Source organism: Adiantum capillus-veneris, chromosome 19, assembly GCF_014529385.1.
Source record: "Adiantum capillus-veneris isolate H3 chromosome 19, ASM1452938v2, whole genome shotgun sequence".
NCBI classification, from domain to species: Eukaryota; Viridiplantae; Streptophyta; class Polypodiopsida; order Polypodiales; family Pteridaceae; genus Adiantum; species Adiantum capillus-veneris.
The window spans coordinates 26,580,059-26,596,483 of NC_140949.1; the positions used below are offsets into that span (position 1 = coordinate 26,580,059).

General features: G+C 42.5%; 4 protein-coding genes across 4 annotated transcripts; all 4 read left to right on the plus strand.

Annotated features, from left to right (window-relative positions):
* The first annotated feature begins 2,389 nt into the window (after positions 1 to 2,389).
* On the plus strand, positions 2,390 to 3,756 carry LOC147433737 (putative pentatricopeptide repeat-containing protein At3g13770, mitochondrial). Its single transcript, XM_086489535.1, has 4 exons — positions 2,390 to 2,458; positions 2,504 to 2,774; positions 3,402 to 3,629; positions 3,707 to 3,756. The coding sequence occupies exons 1-4, from the start codon at positions 2,390 to 2,392 to the stop codon at positions 3,754 to 3,756; spliced, it is 618 nt and encodes a 205-aa protein (XP_086345661.1).
* Positions 3,757 to 3,861: 105 nt separating this feature from the next.
* LOC147433738 (pentatricopeptide repeat-containing protein At4g14820-like) lies at positions 3,862 to 4,344 on the plus strand. Its single transcript, XM_086489536.1, has one exon. The coding sequence runs from the start codon at positions 3,862 to 3,864 to the stop codon at positions 4,342 to 4,344; it is 483 nt and encodes a 160-aa protein (XP_086345662.1).
* A 2,915-nt stretch (positions 4,345 to 7,259) lies between these two features.
* On the plus strand, positions 7,260 to 8,029 carry LOC147433739 (putative 2,3-bisphosphoglycerate-independent phosphoglycerate mutase 2). Its single transcript, XM_086489537.1, has 4 exons — positions 7,260 to 7,421; positions 7,500 to 7,610; positions 7,687 to 7,842; positions 7,925 to 8,029. The coding sequence occupies exons 1-4, from the start codon at positions 7,260 to 7,262 to the stop codon at positions 8,027 to 8,029; spliced, it is 534 nt and encodes a 177-aa protein (XP_086345663.1).
* Positions 8,030 to 9,321: 1,292 nt separating this feature from the next.
* LOC147433740 (uncharacterized) lies at positions 9,322 to 16,088 on the plus strand. Its single transcript, XM_086490366.1, has 5 exons — positions 9,322 to 9,683; positions 9,967 to 10,130; positions 14,569 to 15,214; positions 15,308 to 15,402; positions 15,471 to 16,088. Exons 1-5 carry the CDS (start codon positions 9,387 to 9,389, stop codon positions 15,610 to 15,612), a joined length of 1,344 nt encoding a protein of 447 aa, XP_086346492.1. The 5' UTR covers positions 9,322 to 9,386; the 3' UTR covers positions 15,613 to 16,088.
* The last annotated feature ends 337 nt before the right edge of the window (positions 16,089 to 16,425 follow it).

Genomic DNA, 16,425 nt, shown 5'->3' on the forward strand with positions numbered 1-16,425 from the left:
TGTGTGTGTGTGTGTGTGTGTGTGTATTCTCTCTCATCCCCCTAGCTTTAGGGCTTGCCCCTTCATGAGTAGGGAGTGGATTTGACTTTTTGAACACCTTACCCTCAAGCACCTTAGTCAGCAAGCATGACAAGCACCTCAATCTTGGGCCGGGTTCCCACCTCAAGCCCATCCCTAGCTTACCTAAGGTCAAAGGACTTTTAACACTAACCTTTGGAGGTCTTTAATGAAGCTAACCCTAAGGTATTTTAAGCTCCATTGGCTAGCCTTGCTCTTTGACATACGGAGGACATATCATCTCTCATTTGGACCCCTTTACCATTGGCCCTATGTCGACATAGACCCGTAAGCACATGTCTATATTCTAAACCTTGTTCCGTCTATTCTCCCACATTAATTGACCATTTTTAATATGAGAAAATCATTGAAGTTGGTTAGATATTAGATTTTATGATAGCCACAGTGAATAAAATCTCATTAATTGTGAGTTTGATTTTGCCCAAAATGATTCAGGTGTGGCATTGTGGAGACACAAAGCCACTTGCTAAGTCTATGGACAATCTAAGGGATGGAGAATCAAATGCAACTTATTCTCGATTTTTGCATCAATTCTTCCCAAGCTACTCAACGCCTAAGAAAGATGTCAACCAAGCACACAATGCTAAATGTGAGCCATTATAGTTTGTGGGAAGAAATCACCACAGTACCTTGCCACTTCGTAGCTATGTTGCGAACGACACACGCTAGGAGGAGAGGACGGAATGCTAGTAGCCAAGCTAACATACATATCATTTTTTATCACTTTGAGCCAAACTATTGTAACTTCACCTTTGATAATTGAATGAAATTCCTGTCGAGTCCAACAATGTGTAATTGAACCCATTCATTCGGAGATGTATGGTAAGTAAGTGGGGCCAAGAGCTTTCAATTTGTGATTATTGTTTACTTGAATGTGATTCTCAACTACATTTTACTTGAGTCAAAGTCTTTATTTTAAACTTTGGTTAAGGTTTTTTTGTCTTCCCTCTTGCTTCTCTTGCTCATATCTCCTTTGTATGGTGTTGCATTTCAATTTCGAGTATAGTTACGCGTTCACATGTGAAAGCACTTCCATTCGATGAAGTTTTTTACGATATTTTGTGATCCAAATATGCTTATTTACATTCTTTTTTTGCTCATATTGCACAAAAATACATGTTTCAATCAAGTTTTGAGTATAGAAGTAAGTAGAGATTGCTTATAGGAAGCAATTTAGGGTGTTCAAACCGACCTACTAAACATATGCTGCTGAAAATAAACGTGATTTTGCTAGAATGTTTAGATTTGACATCATAGTGGCATCTGATACAACATGGTCTATTTTTGTGGTAAATTTAAGTGCATTTGAAGTAATGTAGCTAGCTAAATTTATCACTTGAAGCTTGTAGAAAAGTAAATTAACTTTTGGTGTTTGATGCACATTCGAAATTTGTACTTTGGATTAACAGATTAGATCGATGTTTTTCGAGAGATTAGCTACCTCTTATAGCCTCCATGCATTAGTCAAGTCAGCTGCGTCCAATGGATTGACATAATTGTGTCTATTATTCTTGATTTACTTGATAATCGATCGACAACATGGTTTGTGCAAGAGCCGAGTTTGATTCTTGAGTAACTTTGACGGATTGGATCCCCCCTAGTACGCTCCTATGCATCTACCAGAAAAAAAGGAACTATTCATACCTTCCATGTGCTCCCTTCGACTGCCAACCAACCAACCACCATGTGCTCGAGCTGCACGACCATCCCACGGCCAACCAATTTGCTCCATAAAAAGGGCACCGATCGATGATCGGCTGAGCCTATGTGCTCAAGATTGCAGGCGATCATGGTATATTCCACTGATCAACTGATGGCCGCCGATTGGCCGCACAAGAAAATCTTGCACTCTCCTCTCGTCTCTCTCTCTCTCTCTCTCTCTCTCTCTCTCTCTCTCTCACTCTCACACACACACAGACACACTTTTTGTTGTTGTTGTAAATCCACTCTTTTTTTTGTAAATCCTCTCTCTCTCTCTCTCTCTCTCTCTCTCTCTCTCTCTCTCTCTCTCTCTCTCTCTCTCTCTCTCTCTCTCTCTCTCTCTCTCTCCACTTCCCTCTTGAATAACTCGTCGGCTAGATCTTTACTTCGTTAGCGTAGTGGGCAATTCCAAATCCTTGGCCTATCGTTAGCCCACGTGGCTCCTCTTTTAAAAAAAAAAACCAGCGCTGAAAAGCTCTAAAAAAAGCTACACCGTCAAAAGCTACCAAGTGAACAAAATGCTGAAGTAAAAAAAGCATTCTGCATTGCTCTCAGGAGCAATTTCATCTTCTCCACAAACAGTTCGCAGTTACAGAGCTTGCTGGCCAGTATGTATGTTAAGTGCGGTGCACTTATCAGGGCACAACAAGTTGTTGATGAGCTTCCAGTCCGGGATGTCGTCGGCTGGATTGCACTTATTGCAGGATATGCTTGACATGGACAGGGTCACGAAGCTCTGGTTTTTTTTCATTGCTTGCAAAGCGAGGGCCTCTCTCTGGATGTGGTCACCTATGCTTGTGCCTTGAAGGCATGCGGTATTATTCAAGACGTTGATCTGGGCAAACAAATTCATGACGAGATTGTTAGTGAGAGGTTGTTGGAGAAGAATTTCATGCTTGGCAATGCATTGGTATACATCTATGCTAATTGTGGTGTACTTTGGAAAGCACAACAAGTTCTGGACGAGTTTCCCAACCGAGATGTCATCTCTTGGAGTGCATTAATTGCAGGATATGCCCAACAAGGCCAGGGCCAGGAAGCTTTGAATTGTTTCCATTGTATGCGAAGTGAGGGTTTCTTTCCAGATGCAGTCACCTATGCTTGCATTTTGAAGGCATGTGGCATTATGCGAGACATTGATATGGGCAAACAAATTCACGATGAGATTGTCAATCAGGGGCTGTTGAAAAGAACTGTCATGCTTGGCAATGCTTTGGTTGACATGTATGCCAAATGTGGTGTACTTTTGAAAGCTCAATAAGTTTTTGACGAGCTTCCTGATTGAGATGCGGTCTCTTGGAATGCATTCATTGCAGGTTATGCCCAATAGGGGCAGGGCCAAGAAGCATCGGGATGTTTCCAACGGATGCAAAGCAAGGGCTTCTCTCCAGATGCAGTCACCTATGCTTGCATTTTGAAGGCATGTGGCACTTTGAAAGACGTTGACACAGGAAAACAAATTCATGATGAGCTTGTTAGTCGGGGGCTGTTGCAAAAAACTGTCGTGCTTGGTAATGCTTTGGTTGACATGTATGCCAAGTGTAGTGTACTTTCCAAAGCACAACAAGTTCTTGACGAGCTTTATGTCCGGGATGCAATCTCTTGGAATGCATTGATTGCAGGATATGCCCAAGAAGATCAGGGCCACGAAGTGCTTGGCTGTTTTCATCGGATGCAAAGTGAAGGCTTCTCTCCAAATGCGATCACCTATGCTTGTGTTTTGAAGGCATGTGGCATTATGCAAAATGCTATCATGGGCAAGCAGAGTCATGATGAGATTGTTAGGCAAGGGCTGTTACAAAAATATGTCGTGATTGGCAATGCTTTGCTTGACATGTATGCCAAGTGTGGTGTACTTTTGAAAGCACAACAAGTTCTTGACCAGCTTTCTGTCCGGAATGAAGTCTCTTGGAATGACTGATTACAGGATATGCCCGACAGGGGCAGGGGCAGGAAGCTAAGGGGTGTTTTCAATGAATGCGGAGGGAGGGTTTCTCCCCAAATGTGATTTCTTGGACTACACTTATAGGAGGATATGCCTAGCAAGGGCGGGCCAACGAAGCTCTGGACTGTTTCCAATGAATGCAGCAAGATGACATTTCCCCCAACGCAATCACTTATGTCAATGTGCTCTATGCATGTAGCCACTCAGGTTTAGTCGATGAGGGTCAGATGCATTTTGATAACATGAGCGAAAAACATTACATTGCACCAAACAAAGAACACTATACTTGCATGGTTGATCTTTTTGGACGTACAAGGCTCTTTGACAAAGCAATGAGAGTAATTACGATGATGCCGTCGTCTGATCATTGTCCAGTTTGGGTCTCCCTTCTAGGTGCTTTCCGACAATGGGGAAATGTCAAGCTCGAAAAGTTTGCTTTTGAGCGTGCAGTCCAACTAGACCGACATTATGGGGCAACATATGTCTTAAAGATTAATATTTATAAAGTTGCTATGATGCAAGAGGAGGTAGAACATATTGAATGCATGAGAATTAAAAATGCAGCTTGGAATAAGCCAGGATCTGGCTGTTGGACTAATGCAAGTGGAAATGCTCAATAAATTTGTTGTTAGGGATACCAAGCATCCAATCAAGTGACGAGAATGCAATGCTTGCACATGCATGGAGAGGAGTGAGAGAGGAGAGTACACAGTAGTGGATGGAGCTGTGCAGCAACACACCAGACCCTTATTCTTTGATTGTGTGTATATAGATAAAATGAATATTAAGTTAAGGTTAGTGAGATGGGGATCGGCCATTCTGGCCTGGGCACAATGGCTCTTTATGCAACGAACAAGATCTTGAAATTATATTCCCCTCACGCGCATTGGTTCCACAAAATCTGTCAGTTGATTCCAAAAAGGTTTTGCATTGTCAGCATAGTGAGAAGTTGGCTAGAACTTGAGCAAAGATCAATTAGTCCACAAGGAAAAGCTTAGTGTCACAAAGAACATTCGCATTGATGGGGAGAAGGGTGGCCAGATGCACACTCCAACACCCACACCTGACATAGCTCTGAACACTTCTCTCGAGGTCTTCCTCAATCCGTGGGACGCCATGGAGCCCTGGGCTGTTTCCAACAGATGCAAAGTGAGGGCACCTCTCCAAGTGCAATCACCTACGCTTTCTTCTTGAAGGCATGTAACACTGCCTTTATGTCCGGAATGTCATGTCTTCAAGTGCATTTCATTGCCCAACAGTGACAGGACGAGGGAGCTTTGGCTGGCTGGCTATTTTCAAGATACAAAGCGAGGACATTTCTCCTGATGTAATCACCTATGCTTGCATCTTGAAAGCATGTGGCACTACGTAGGAGCAATAATCACGTATGCAAAATGTGTTGTTCTTGGGAAAGCACCAAAGAGTGATTGAGGAGCTTTCTATCCGGAATGTCGTCTCTTGGAACGCACTGATTGCGGGATATGCTTAACATAGAACGCTCTGGGCTGTTTTCAGCAAATGCGAATTGAGCATCTCTCTTCAGATATGCAATCACCTATGCTTGCATCTTGAAGGCATGTTGAAATTTGGAAGATGCTAGGACGGACAGAAGAACTCAAGATGATATCGTTAGTCAGGGGCTGTTGAAAAAAAATGTTATGGTTGGCACTACCTTGGTCGACATGTATGCAATTACCTACACCTGTATCTTTAAGGCATGTGGCGTTACGCAAGACACTGATATGGGCAAAAGAATTATTGATGATATTTTCAGTCAACGGCTGTTGAAAAAAGAAGTCATTCTTGTATGCTTTTCGACAGTGATACTAATAAGAAAAATCACAATTTATTGTTAGTCAGAGGCTCTTGGAAAAAGATGTCATGCTTGACATTGCCTTGGTTGATATGTATGCCAAATGTGGTGCACTACAGGATATACCCAACATGGCTATGGCAATAGCGAAGTAATAAGATTTTGCATCAGATGCAAAAGAAAGGCGCTTCTTCATGGCTAGGATGTTTTCATGAGATATGCACAACATGGCTGTCGCAACGAAGCATTGAGATGTTTTTAGCATATGCAAATGAAAGGCCTTCCTTATAATGCAATCACCTATGCAATTAGGGGCTATTGTGGGGCTGTTTGCAGAAACATTTTGTGCTTGGCAATGTGGCAAGCTTGATGAGTCCAAAACACTACTTGACAACATGGACTATGGTGTTAGAAGGTTATGCACATGAAGGACGAGATTGATTTGTTCTATGATGTTGTCAACTTTCCAAACTTCGGTTTGGAACTAATCAAAACAAGAGTACATATAGTGCAGATGGCAGACCTAATCTGGTTTGAACTCTTTACACCAGTTGATATTGATCGCCCACTGTTAATGTGCCTTTCACAGTTGAGCACCATCCTTCTTGCTTCCACCAGATTTGGATGTATGAAGCGACGAGTGAATTTTGATAGGCTTTGAATTGACACAAGCTGAAATATAAAAATTCCCGCTTCTTCCTAAAGTTCCTCCACCCAAATAGTCACAAGCCTATCTCCTTCATCCTCCATTGTCATCTCTTGCAGCGGGTTAAGAGTAGGAGATGCCTAGCATCGTTGATGCAAGGTGCATCAACGACAGACATTCAATCGCGCAGTGAGTAAGCATTATCATTCTGTGATTTTTGATATTTTTGACACTGTGAATGCAGTTAATGAACACACTGAGAATTGCACGCTGCCGTGGGAATGGCACATTCCCTCGTATTATAAAAATTGGGGAGGACTGTGCAAACTCCCTCGTGCAAGGAAACTTGCATGTTTTGTTTTTCTTTGAAACATAAAAATGGAACAACAAACAATTAATGACATTGACATCTTGTATGATTACGAACATTGAGCTTGACAAACCTCTAACCCTCCTCGTGGTTTTTTGCAAGGTACCCCTCTGAAGCACTACGATCGATTTCTCATTCTTTTGAGGTACACCTCTAAACCACGCAATCGGTGGCCTCTCGCTCTCTCTCTCTCTCTCTCTCTCTCTCTCTCTCTCTCTCTCTCATCCTTTCATAAAATTTTTCACTTGAGAAGTATTGAAATAGCATATATAGTTTCCAATATTTTCCTCGAGAAAGATTTAGAAGAGTTACAACAACAAGGAGTGGATGCCTCACTGGCATCTGGAGGGGAGCGTATGCATGTAACTATGGATCGCTATGAGGTACCTTGTGATTACCAAATACCGATAGTTGCCTTTTGTTTGAAAGAGCTTGCTAAGATTTCAATATGGGTCTTAATGCATCCATGCAAACACCTTAAGAGCCAAGACATGATCAATAGGAATTGTCGCTGTTGATTGTTTCACTTTGATTTGGGTCTGCAATGCAGTCTTGAAGGGTTAGTTTTGTTGGGACTTTGTGAAATAGAATGACTGGAATGTGGTAAAAAGAGGCTGGGATGCACAAGTTCTGGGAGAAGTTCCTCACAAGTTCAAGAGTGGTATAGAAGCTCTTATGCAATTGAAGGCAGATAATCCAAAATTTAATGACCTACTGTCCTCCATTTGTGATTGTGGACAAAAATGGCAAATATGTTGGTCTAATTGTTGATGGTGATGCAGTTGTAACCTTCAAATTTAGAGCATACAGAATGATCATGTTGGCGAAAGCTCTCGAGTATGCAAACTTTGATAACTTTGATATGCGGGTATGCTTCAATATGATGGTGAGTTGAAGCTCCCTAGCAAGTACTTGGTGAGCCCTCCCAAAATTGACCACACATTAGGTGAATACTTCTCAAAGAAAGGGCTCCGAACCTTTGCATGCAGGTACAGTTGGAAGAGACCTGGCGAGTCAGCTTTCTGTTGTTAATCCTCATGCCAAGGAGGGCTATGCAGTATATTTAGAAATTAATCATTCTGGGCGCTTCAGACAGCGAGACAATGAAGTTTGGACATGTTACATTCTTCTAGAATGGAAATCGGTCAAGCTTATTTGATAGCAAGCTGGAGACCTATGTGGAGATACAGAGTCACCAAGGTATCACTTTTAATGAAAAGGCTGGCATGAAAGCCCTCCAAATTAGTGAGAGAGCCAGGGATGCAATTTTAAGTGGCAAGTATGATCAGGTAGACTTCAATAACATTTACAAGTTCATGGTTAAGAATTTTCTTCTTGATTGATGTGGCATCATGCTATTTGTGCTTGTAGGTGCGGGTGAATCTTCCAAATGGGGACATGGTGGGTCATATAGGTGACATGAAGGCCACAGCTGTGGGGTGTGAAGCTGTTGACAAGGCTGTTAAGGTGAGTTAAGCAGCTATTCTGGTCTCTCTCTTTCTTTATCACCAAAGTGGTAGCTTGGTATCTTGGTTTCCTCTTTGTAACATGTCTCAAGTCCTAGGCTTGTCATAAAGTTCTTTGCCACACAAAACTACATGTGCATAGTTCAAAATATTACAATATCCAAAAGGACGGTACACTCCCAAGCTACATAGTTGATGTCCTAAGAGAGGCATAAAAAAATAGCTGTTCTCAAATTGGATCAGAAACACCTCAAGGCAAGGCTTGAATAACATCGTCAATTTGAGAAATAAGTCTCTCAGCATTGGCAATTTGTCCGACCATCTTGGCATCTACAACTCTACTGTCGATTATCATTCGTTTGACTCTATCGTGCTGATTGTTGATATTGTAGAGTCGACACTTCTTGAGCTTCAACTTGTCTGCAAGTTCAAGCCAGAAAAAAGAACTCTCGTACATGGACTTTGGTAAGCTTGATCAAACAATTTGTTGCATCTCTCCCTCCAAAAGCTGATTTATGGAATTCCCTAAGACTAACCGACTCCAATAGGGAACAAAGCCCAAAGAGGGAATAAAGGCCGAACCTTTGAACAGATGAGGAATGTCATCTTCCTACCATTGACACCTAGGGAATTTGCCTTTTGAGACACCGATACTCTTAGCTTTTTGACTTGTTCAAATGGCTTTTGATCTCTCTCTCTCTCTCTCTCTCTCTCTCTCTCTCTCTCTCTCTCTTAATACAAATTCTGATGCTTTTACTGTGAAAACAACAGAGCATAGTTCATACTAAACTTCAAGAATTCAAACTTGATGGTTTGTAGTACGTGGTAGACTTTTTATTGAGCATCATGAACACATTTATATTTGTGATGAATTAGATTGGAAAGAATTCACCTTCGGATTTTGAAACTGCTTCTCACATTTTTAGCCATGACCTATACCTACATACATTCCACTCCAACCATAGTGTGGGCTCTCCACTGTGTCTCGTCACATAATCCTTGAGAACTGAGAGTCACTTATCCATATAGTTCATCACATGTATCTTTTGGTCCCATACATCATATTTGACCACCCAAAACGATAATAAAAAATCACATGTACCTTTGGTCCTACAGGTCATATTTGTCCATCCAGGACGATAATAAAAAATACACATCTCTCTCTCTCTCTCCCCCCGCCCCCCAAGTTTTTGTCTTCTAGAGGTTCTTGTTTTTGTTAGACTCTGCGGCTAACAAAGCACTCTAGTTAAAGGTTTCTTGGGATAGTTTCCTACGACGTTAAAACTTTCTTCTTCTTCTTCTCCTTCTAACACACGCACACCAATTGATTTGGAATTTTACTACTAGGCCTACTCGCGACTCAATCCATGGGTACTGCGGCCAATGCAGGATGCTGGATTGGCAACGAAGAGGGATGCGTGTGTCTTGCCGTGCCCGTGCCTCACGACTTCTCGCTCCAGAAAGCTGTCTGCAGCTATGGCTTCTTCATGATGGCTCCCAACTCTTGGGTCTTCTCTACTGCAACAAACAGCTGCCTGGAGCGCCCCCTTCGCCTCCCGGATGGCCGCGCAGTGTCCACAAAAATCTTTGAGTCGGGTTGCAAGCTCCATATTTGCGTTCTTGGCGTCCAGCTTATCAGCGAGGCCGAGAAGAACCACATTTCGGTGCTTTCCACCTCCACGCACGCGCACACACTTTTTTTTTTTTTTGTAAATCATGCGCGTGCACGTGCACACACACACACACACACACACACACACACACACACACACACGAATTCTGGCTGTGCAGACAAGTGTACACATTTGGATAATATAATATGGATGCACAGATTTTTGGTATATGCCATTACAAACATGGGTTTTTGTTCTATTCACGCATCAAAGTACACTTAACTGCTCATCATTATGCAAGAATGCAATTTTCTTGTTTCTTGATATATTTCAGGCTCAGGTGTCGAGAATGCTGCGGCTCTCTGAGACGGAATCCTGTGCCATAGCTGCCTTCCATGCCCTTCATCTACAAGCAAAAGAGGATGGATTTGGGAGGCTGTTTCGGTCACCGACTTTGTTTGAAGATATGATTAAAAGTCTCTTATTATGCAACTGTGGGTAATGCTCTATTTCCTTGAGCATTATCATGTTTTGAAGATTACTTGGCTTCTCTTAAGCCTTATCATATTTTCAAGATTACTTGGCTTCGCTAGGTTTATCATTTGCACAACCCTCGGCGTGTGTTTTTGAGATAGCTGCGTAAAAGAAATATTCGAAAACTGAATCAGAACATGGGAGTAAGGAGTAAGATTTCTCAAGGTGAAGCTGTGTATTGCAGCCATTAAGTATCCATTGTTACTTCTAGCCTGATTGCTTACTTTGTAATTGTTCAATACAGGTTTCTGTCATTGTTGTGTTTTACTCGTTCTGCGGCCCTCTTGTAGCTCATAAGTGCGGCTTATATTGAACTTATGATGAACTTTGGTATGGGCTCTAGGCAGTGGCCAGTTGTAGGATTCTCTGCTATTACTTGTGGAGCATATTTCAGCCACGGGGTTCTTACTGGCTATCCACTCTTGAGCATCTTAATGATCTGTGCTTCTGCATCAACGATGCAACCTTTAAGCACCAAGCAAACAAGCCAGTCAGCCTGCAAGGTACAAGTTGTGGGTTCAAGGTTTTCTTTGACGGGGTTCAGAAGTAGTCATGGTTGACCTAGTTTTGTTAAGGTCTATTGGGTTTTTTCCATTGACACACTCTACAAGCTATATGCCTCTCAATCATTCTTTGGTTAAGTTTCCTCTAGATCTGCCAAGATTGTAGAGGTGAGAGTTGATATCAAGATACAAAACTGATGTGCCTCATAACTGCTCTTTAAGTTTTCTACGTTGCCTCTCAGAAAGCATGTAATTACTTATTCTGTTATATCATTTGTGATTGGAAGCACACAAAAGGTACAGAACTTGGTGAAACCTGCTGAAGGAGTTCTTCTCTTTAACTCTTCTACCAGGGGATTAAAGAAAATTTTAAGCCAATGTAGGAAAAAGCCTTGTCTTTCATTAAAAATTGGTGTCTCTTTCTGTTCTTCTAAGGGATCGGAGCATAAGGAATGGGGTAGTTACTTATGTAGCTGTCGTGAATTCCCTTAATCAGAAGAGAGAATTTAGTTAGCTTGGTTGCTCCACTATGCTGGAGTTTTTTGTAGTATTTTTCCACAAGCAATGATCTAATGGACTCGTCTGGGCATGCAAGTCCTGTGAACAGCCTCAGAAGGGTGTCGGTATACGTTCCCTAGGGTTTTCGAATCTAGGCTTTGGCTTTGGGGGTGGTAGTAGTATGTCCGTGTGACTCATCAAACATGTGCACGTGACTTCGGGCCCATATGGTCTACTATTAGCTCTAGTCTATGCCTAGTGCACATTGGGAGTGAACGCCAGGTAAGGTGGTCTCAGTTTTTAAAGCAATTTGGTTGTTGTTCCTCGAAAAGCTAGCCTTGTTGCAGATGCGTTAAGTCGCAAAGGATAGAGCCAAGAAGGACATATCTTGGCTCTTGAGTCAAGTTCGGCAATCTCCATTCAAGGAGTATCTTTTGAGAGCATGAAGAATCAGTATGCAAATTCCGAGTTCGGTAAGCAATGGTTGCAGGCTCTTGCTTCCCAAGGACCCAACAACTATCTCATTCGTGAGGGTCTTTTGTATTTTCGTCACCGTCTTTGTGTGTTACCTTCTCTTAGGCAAGCCATATTGCACGATGCACATGATGCACTCACGGGTGGACATAGAGACATGAATACCACTTTAGAAAAGATAGAAAGATTCTTTTATTGGCCTAAAATGTGTCGCTCACCGTGAATCATAGTTACCAGGAACGCGAAACCGGAACGGGAACGGGGAACGAGAATGCGGAACAAAATGCCATTCCTTGTTACAGGTACTCACGTTTGAAACACGGAACAGGGATTCGGAACGGGAAGTTGGAATGGGAACGGGGAACGGAGACCTGAAAACGGCCATTCCCTGTTACTATGCCGTGAATGACCACGGTAGAGGCATGCTTTGAATGGCTCTTTTTTGAACTGTTTAGCTGTGAACTGGGAGATGCAACTGGGGTGCGGTTCTTATCTCCTTTCAAAACATAAGAGTAAGAGATTGATGACAAAGAAGGGATACATTGCTCACCGTGAATGACCACGGGAGAGGCACCCTTGAGAGTAATAGTGAGAGTGTTTTCTTCCCGATTACCTTGTGGATCAATCTCACGAAACCACTTAATGCCGAAAATAATATCACATCAGAGAGAAAGGAGAAACTACAAACTTGCAATGAAAACATGCGTGACTCGCACAAAGTGGCACATTTAGACATTCATGCGTGATGGAAGGGAACATGCCAGGAGAAAATTCAAAAACTGTTGTGGGGTTTGCTAGAACAACTTCTAAACACGCTCTCTTTACAAGAGAATCACTAATCACAACATGCATACTACCAGAATCAAACAAGATCTCGATGTGCTGACCATTCACATGACCATACACTTAATAAGAGACTCATCTGGAGGATCATTAGAAACTTTGGGCGCACTACTTGGCTCATTATGACACTAATAGAAGATGTGGGTTCTATGGGTTCTTCTTAGGTGATTCCTTAGAAAATCTCTTTTCATGTGACCTTCAATGTGACACTAAAAACATCTTCCTTCTTTTCCATGCTTGGTTTGTTTTTCAAGACTTAGCCAACCTTCTCCTATTCCTTGCGTAGATTTTTCATCAGGTATCAGCCTAGGGGTTTCCTAAGTTTTAGCTTTTCCTTTATTATCATTGTTAGGTGAGAAGAAGAGGTGTTGTGGTTCTTACGATTTTTCTTACCATTCTGTTGGTTTTGAGGGTTGTACAGGATACTTGACTTCTTCTCCTTTGGCTTACTTTTGTTGTGCTTCATTTCTTGCACCAAACTGGCTATCCATGAGAGTGTATGTTTGACTTGTGGGAATGATGACCCTTCGGGTCACCTTTATAATGTAGGTGACCTGGGTCGAGCAGTTCAAGGCCCAGAAGACACCCATGACTTGGTAAAAGGTTGGCTAAACGTCACATAATAATAAGTTTAGGAATCTACTAAGAAGAGGTGCTTTCTATGCAGATACTACTAGGCTTGGTAGTAATGCTAGACTATGGGAACACTCTTAGTGCCTACACCTAGAGACACTGGTGGTGCTCATGTGCAATCAGAGGGTATGCAACTACTCTAAAGTGTCAGGACATACACGTCCTGCGTACAGGCTCACAAGGGTGCCGAAACATTGCCTAGGCTGTCCTAGACCCTAGGAGGAGGAGTAAACTTGTCCACATGCACATAGGGTTAGATGCGCACGTGACGATAGCCAGACATGCTTGGCATAGCTCCATACCATGTGACCATGCATCCCTACTATGTAGGTGCCAAACATCCCGATTCCCTATGCTTATACGGCCCATGAGCACGTGTGCCCGTGCCATATTGCCAAGGATGCATCTGGACCTCATATGGTCCGTATGCACTTGTACCAGCACCATAAGGTATTTTCCTTGGTTCACAGGTCGCCAATGCTGCATTAGAGATTTGAGACACTGCATAATCAGCTGTGGACAGCCTCGTCCATTATGGATGCGTTGATTAATCTTACTTTAGAGGTAGCTGAGGGTGTATGGACTTTGATTCTCTCCCCCTTTTGGTGATAGGCCAGATTTTGTCAGTGTGAGCCACACTTCTTTTGATGTGGATATGAGGGTTCAGCCTATTCTGTTGTTGGATATGCTGTTCAGCCACGGGTCAATTTTGGGAGTGTCTTGAAGGATGTGATTTAAGGGGGATTGCCTCGCTTGGCGGCCACAGATTGTCCCAGGCCGATTTATGGAGTGTTGTATGGGACTTTTTCTCTTCGGTCCCTTTTTAGCCTTGTCTACATGCATTACTTCTCCTTCTACCGATCCTTAGGTTTTTCCCTTGGCTTGTGTATCATGTATTAAAATGGGGGTTTTCACCTTTGGTTGTATCTAGATTTGGCTACGACTGTTTTATGTGACTGGCATTTTGCGTTTCATGTAATAAAAGGGTACAAGCCTATCTTTTTCCTAGCATAAGCAAGCTTGCCATGTTTCGGTGTTCGTAAAAGGGTTCCATTTTTTCTTGGGGAATTACTACAGCTCCTAAGAAGATTTTCAGCAATGAGAATGGCTAGATTATCTCTGGCTGAATTCCCATTACCTTGTCCTGGGCAGTTGGAATCCTGAATTCAGAGCATTACATTTCACTCCTTAAAATTTAGTCAGAGCTTATGTTTACTCGATGTATAATATGAAGGGGCAAAATTTGCCCAACTTTGTCATTTACTGTGGTACCACAGCATTAATGAGTCCTTTGAACTTTACGGCTTTTGAATAGTTTGCCAATGTAAATACGGGTTTTGTTTTTGTTGCTTCTCATTGTTCGTCCTCTGAAATGTGGCATGGTTGTGCATGTTATTTGCACAGCAAGGATTTCTAACTCGTTTGTAATGGGTATCGATTGTGCTGTGAAGATGGAGCAGAACTCTAACGATGGCTAGAGCATTGTGTGAGCTTCAGGCAGAACTTAAGGGCCCTCCCTTAGGATACCGTGACAAGAGTGCTGATCAATTGCCATGGCCGGTTACTCCAGAATCAAGGGAAGTGAAGAGAAAGCGCACCTCAAAGAAAAGAAGGTATTCTACGGCACGCAGGTTATTGAAGCTCGATGAGACATGTCAAGAAAGGACATCGCATCAAGAAGTGGTTGGCAGGAGTCCCCTGTATCAAGAAGAAAATGTGTCTGCGAGAATGGATGCAGACCTATGTGGAGGTAATGCTCCATTGTCTGACCTCAGGGCTGCACCTTGTCAAGCTGTTGGGGCTTTTCCAACTCCGGAAGAGCTATGTGATTTAGATGCAAAATTCCTTGCAAAGCGCTGTGGTCTAGGGTACCGAGCACAGAGCATAGTGAAGCTTGCCAAAGACATTTGTGATGGAGTTGTTGATTTGCAATCACTGGAAAATGCAGAAACAGACCCATCACTTAGATTGGATGCCAGAAAACAGTTACTGCAAATTCACGGGTTTGGGCCTTTTACAAGTGCAAATATCCTAATGTGCATGGGAGAATATGGGATTATTCCGGCGGACACAGAGACAGTCAGACACTTAAAGCAGGTGCATTTTTCTAACTATGCCTTTGAGGGGCCAGAGAGGTATTGATGAGTCTGTCTATTTCAGTCGTAAGCAATGGGGTGTGTGCATATGCAGGTACATGGCAGGTCAAAGTGTACTTCTGCTAGTGTATCCGATGATGTTGCAACGTTGTATGCCCCTTTTGCACCGTATCAGTTTTTGTCCTATTGGTAAGCGTAGCTAATCTTTTTTAGGGCACTCCTCAATGATCCTATTATTCACAAATGGTAATCGACAGGTTTGAGCTTTGGGCCTCGTATGAACAGAAATTTGGAAGGTTGGGCTGCATGGATCCCCGTTGCTATGACCTTTTCACTGGTCGGAACATGAGAAAAAGAACAGGAAACACTCTAGAAAGTAACCGTATCTTGGACAGTTAGCGGTTGAGTGTCCGGGTGCCCAATATTACTGCCGCTTGATTCGGGAAAATATTTTACGTGTTTGTTGATGCTTCAGATATTGTAATTGGTAGTTTGCAATTACTTCTACTGACATCTACATCGACTAGGCTTCTTCACCAGCAATGCAAATGCAACTCAGTACAATTGGTAGCTCTCCAGTGCTTATTGAACGGCGCATGCATGTGCAAACCCGTGTTTGCTTGCATGCGCTTTGATTTGTCCAGAGAAGCCCTGTAATTCCTCTTTTGCGCAGTAGATGCTGCAATGTGTGGTTGTAAGTATATTTGCAAGTGAGTGAGAACAATGAAAAGATGGAAGGTAAGAATTTGAAAATAATTTGAAGTGCATGGGGAGCGCTATGGGCCCACCCATCACAATGAAATTAAGATGTGCATGACTCTGTATGCCAACACGAGCAAGCTTTTGCTATCAATGTGTAATGCTCTTCTAAGATTGATATACGGTTAACAGTAGTTTGGTGCCAAATAGGATGCTTAGGTGTCCTTTGTTCAAGGTGTTGTATAGAATGCCATCTGCATCTCAAGAAATCCTTATGGGGCACTTATCGAATATTTGTGGAAATTGTCTCCCTAGACTTTAAACTTACCGTACATCCTAAGAGTGCCCTAACAAAGCTGCATCCCTTGGTTTTGAAGAGTAGCTATCCTAAGCTTAAAAAACAAGGAAAATACTCACATTGGCATTTGAAACACAACCATGAAATAGAAATGTTAAGCTTTGAAATGAAGGGACCCACCTTCATATGTCTTTTGACTTTCCACCTTCACTTGT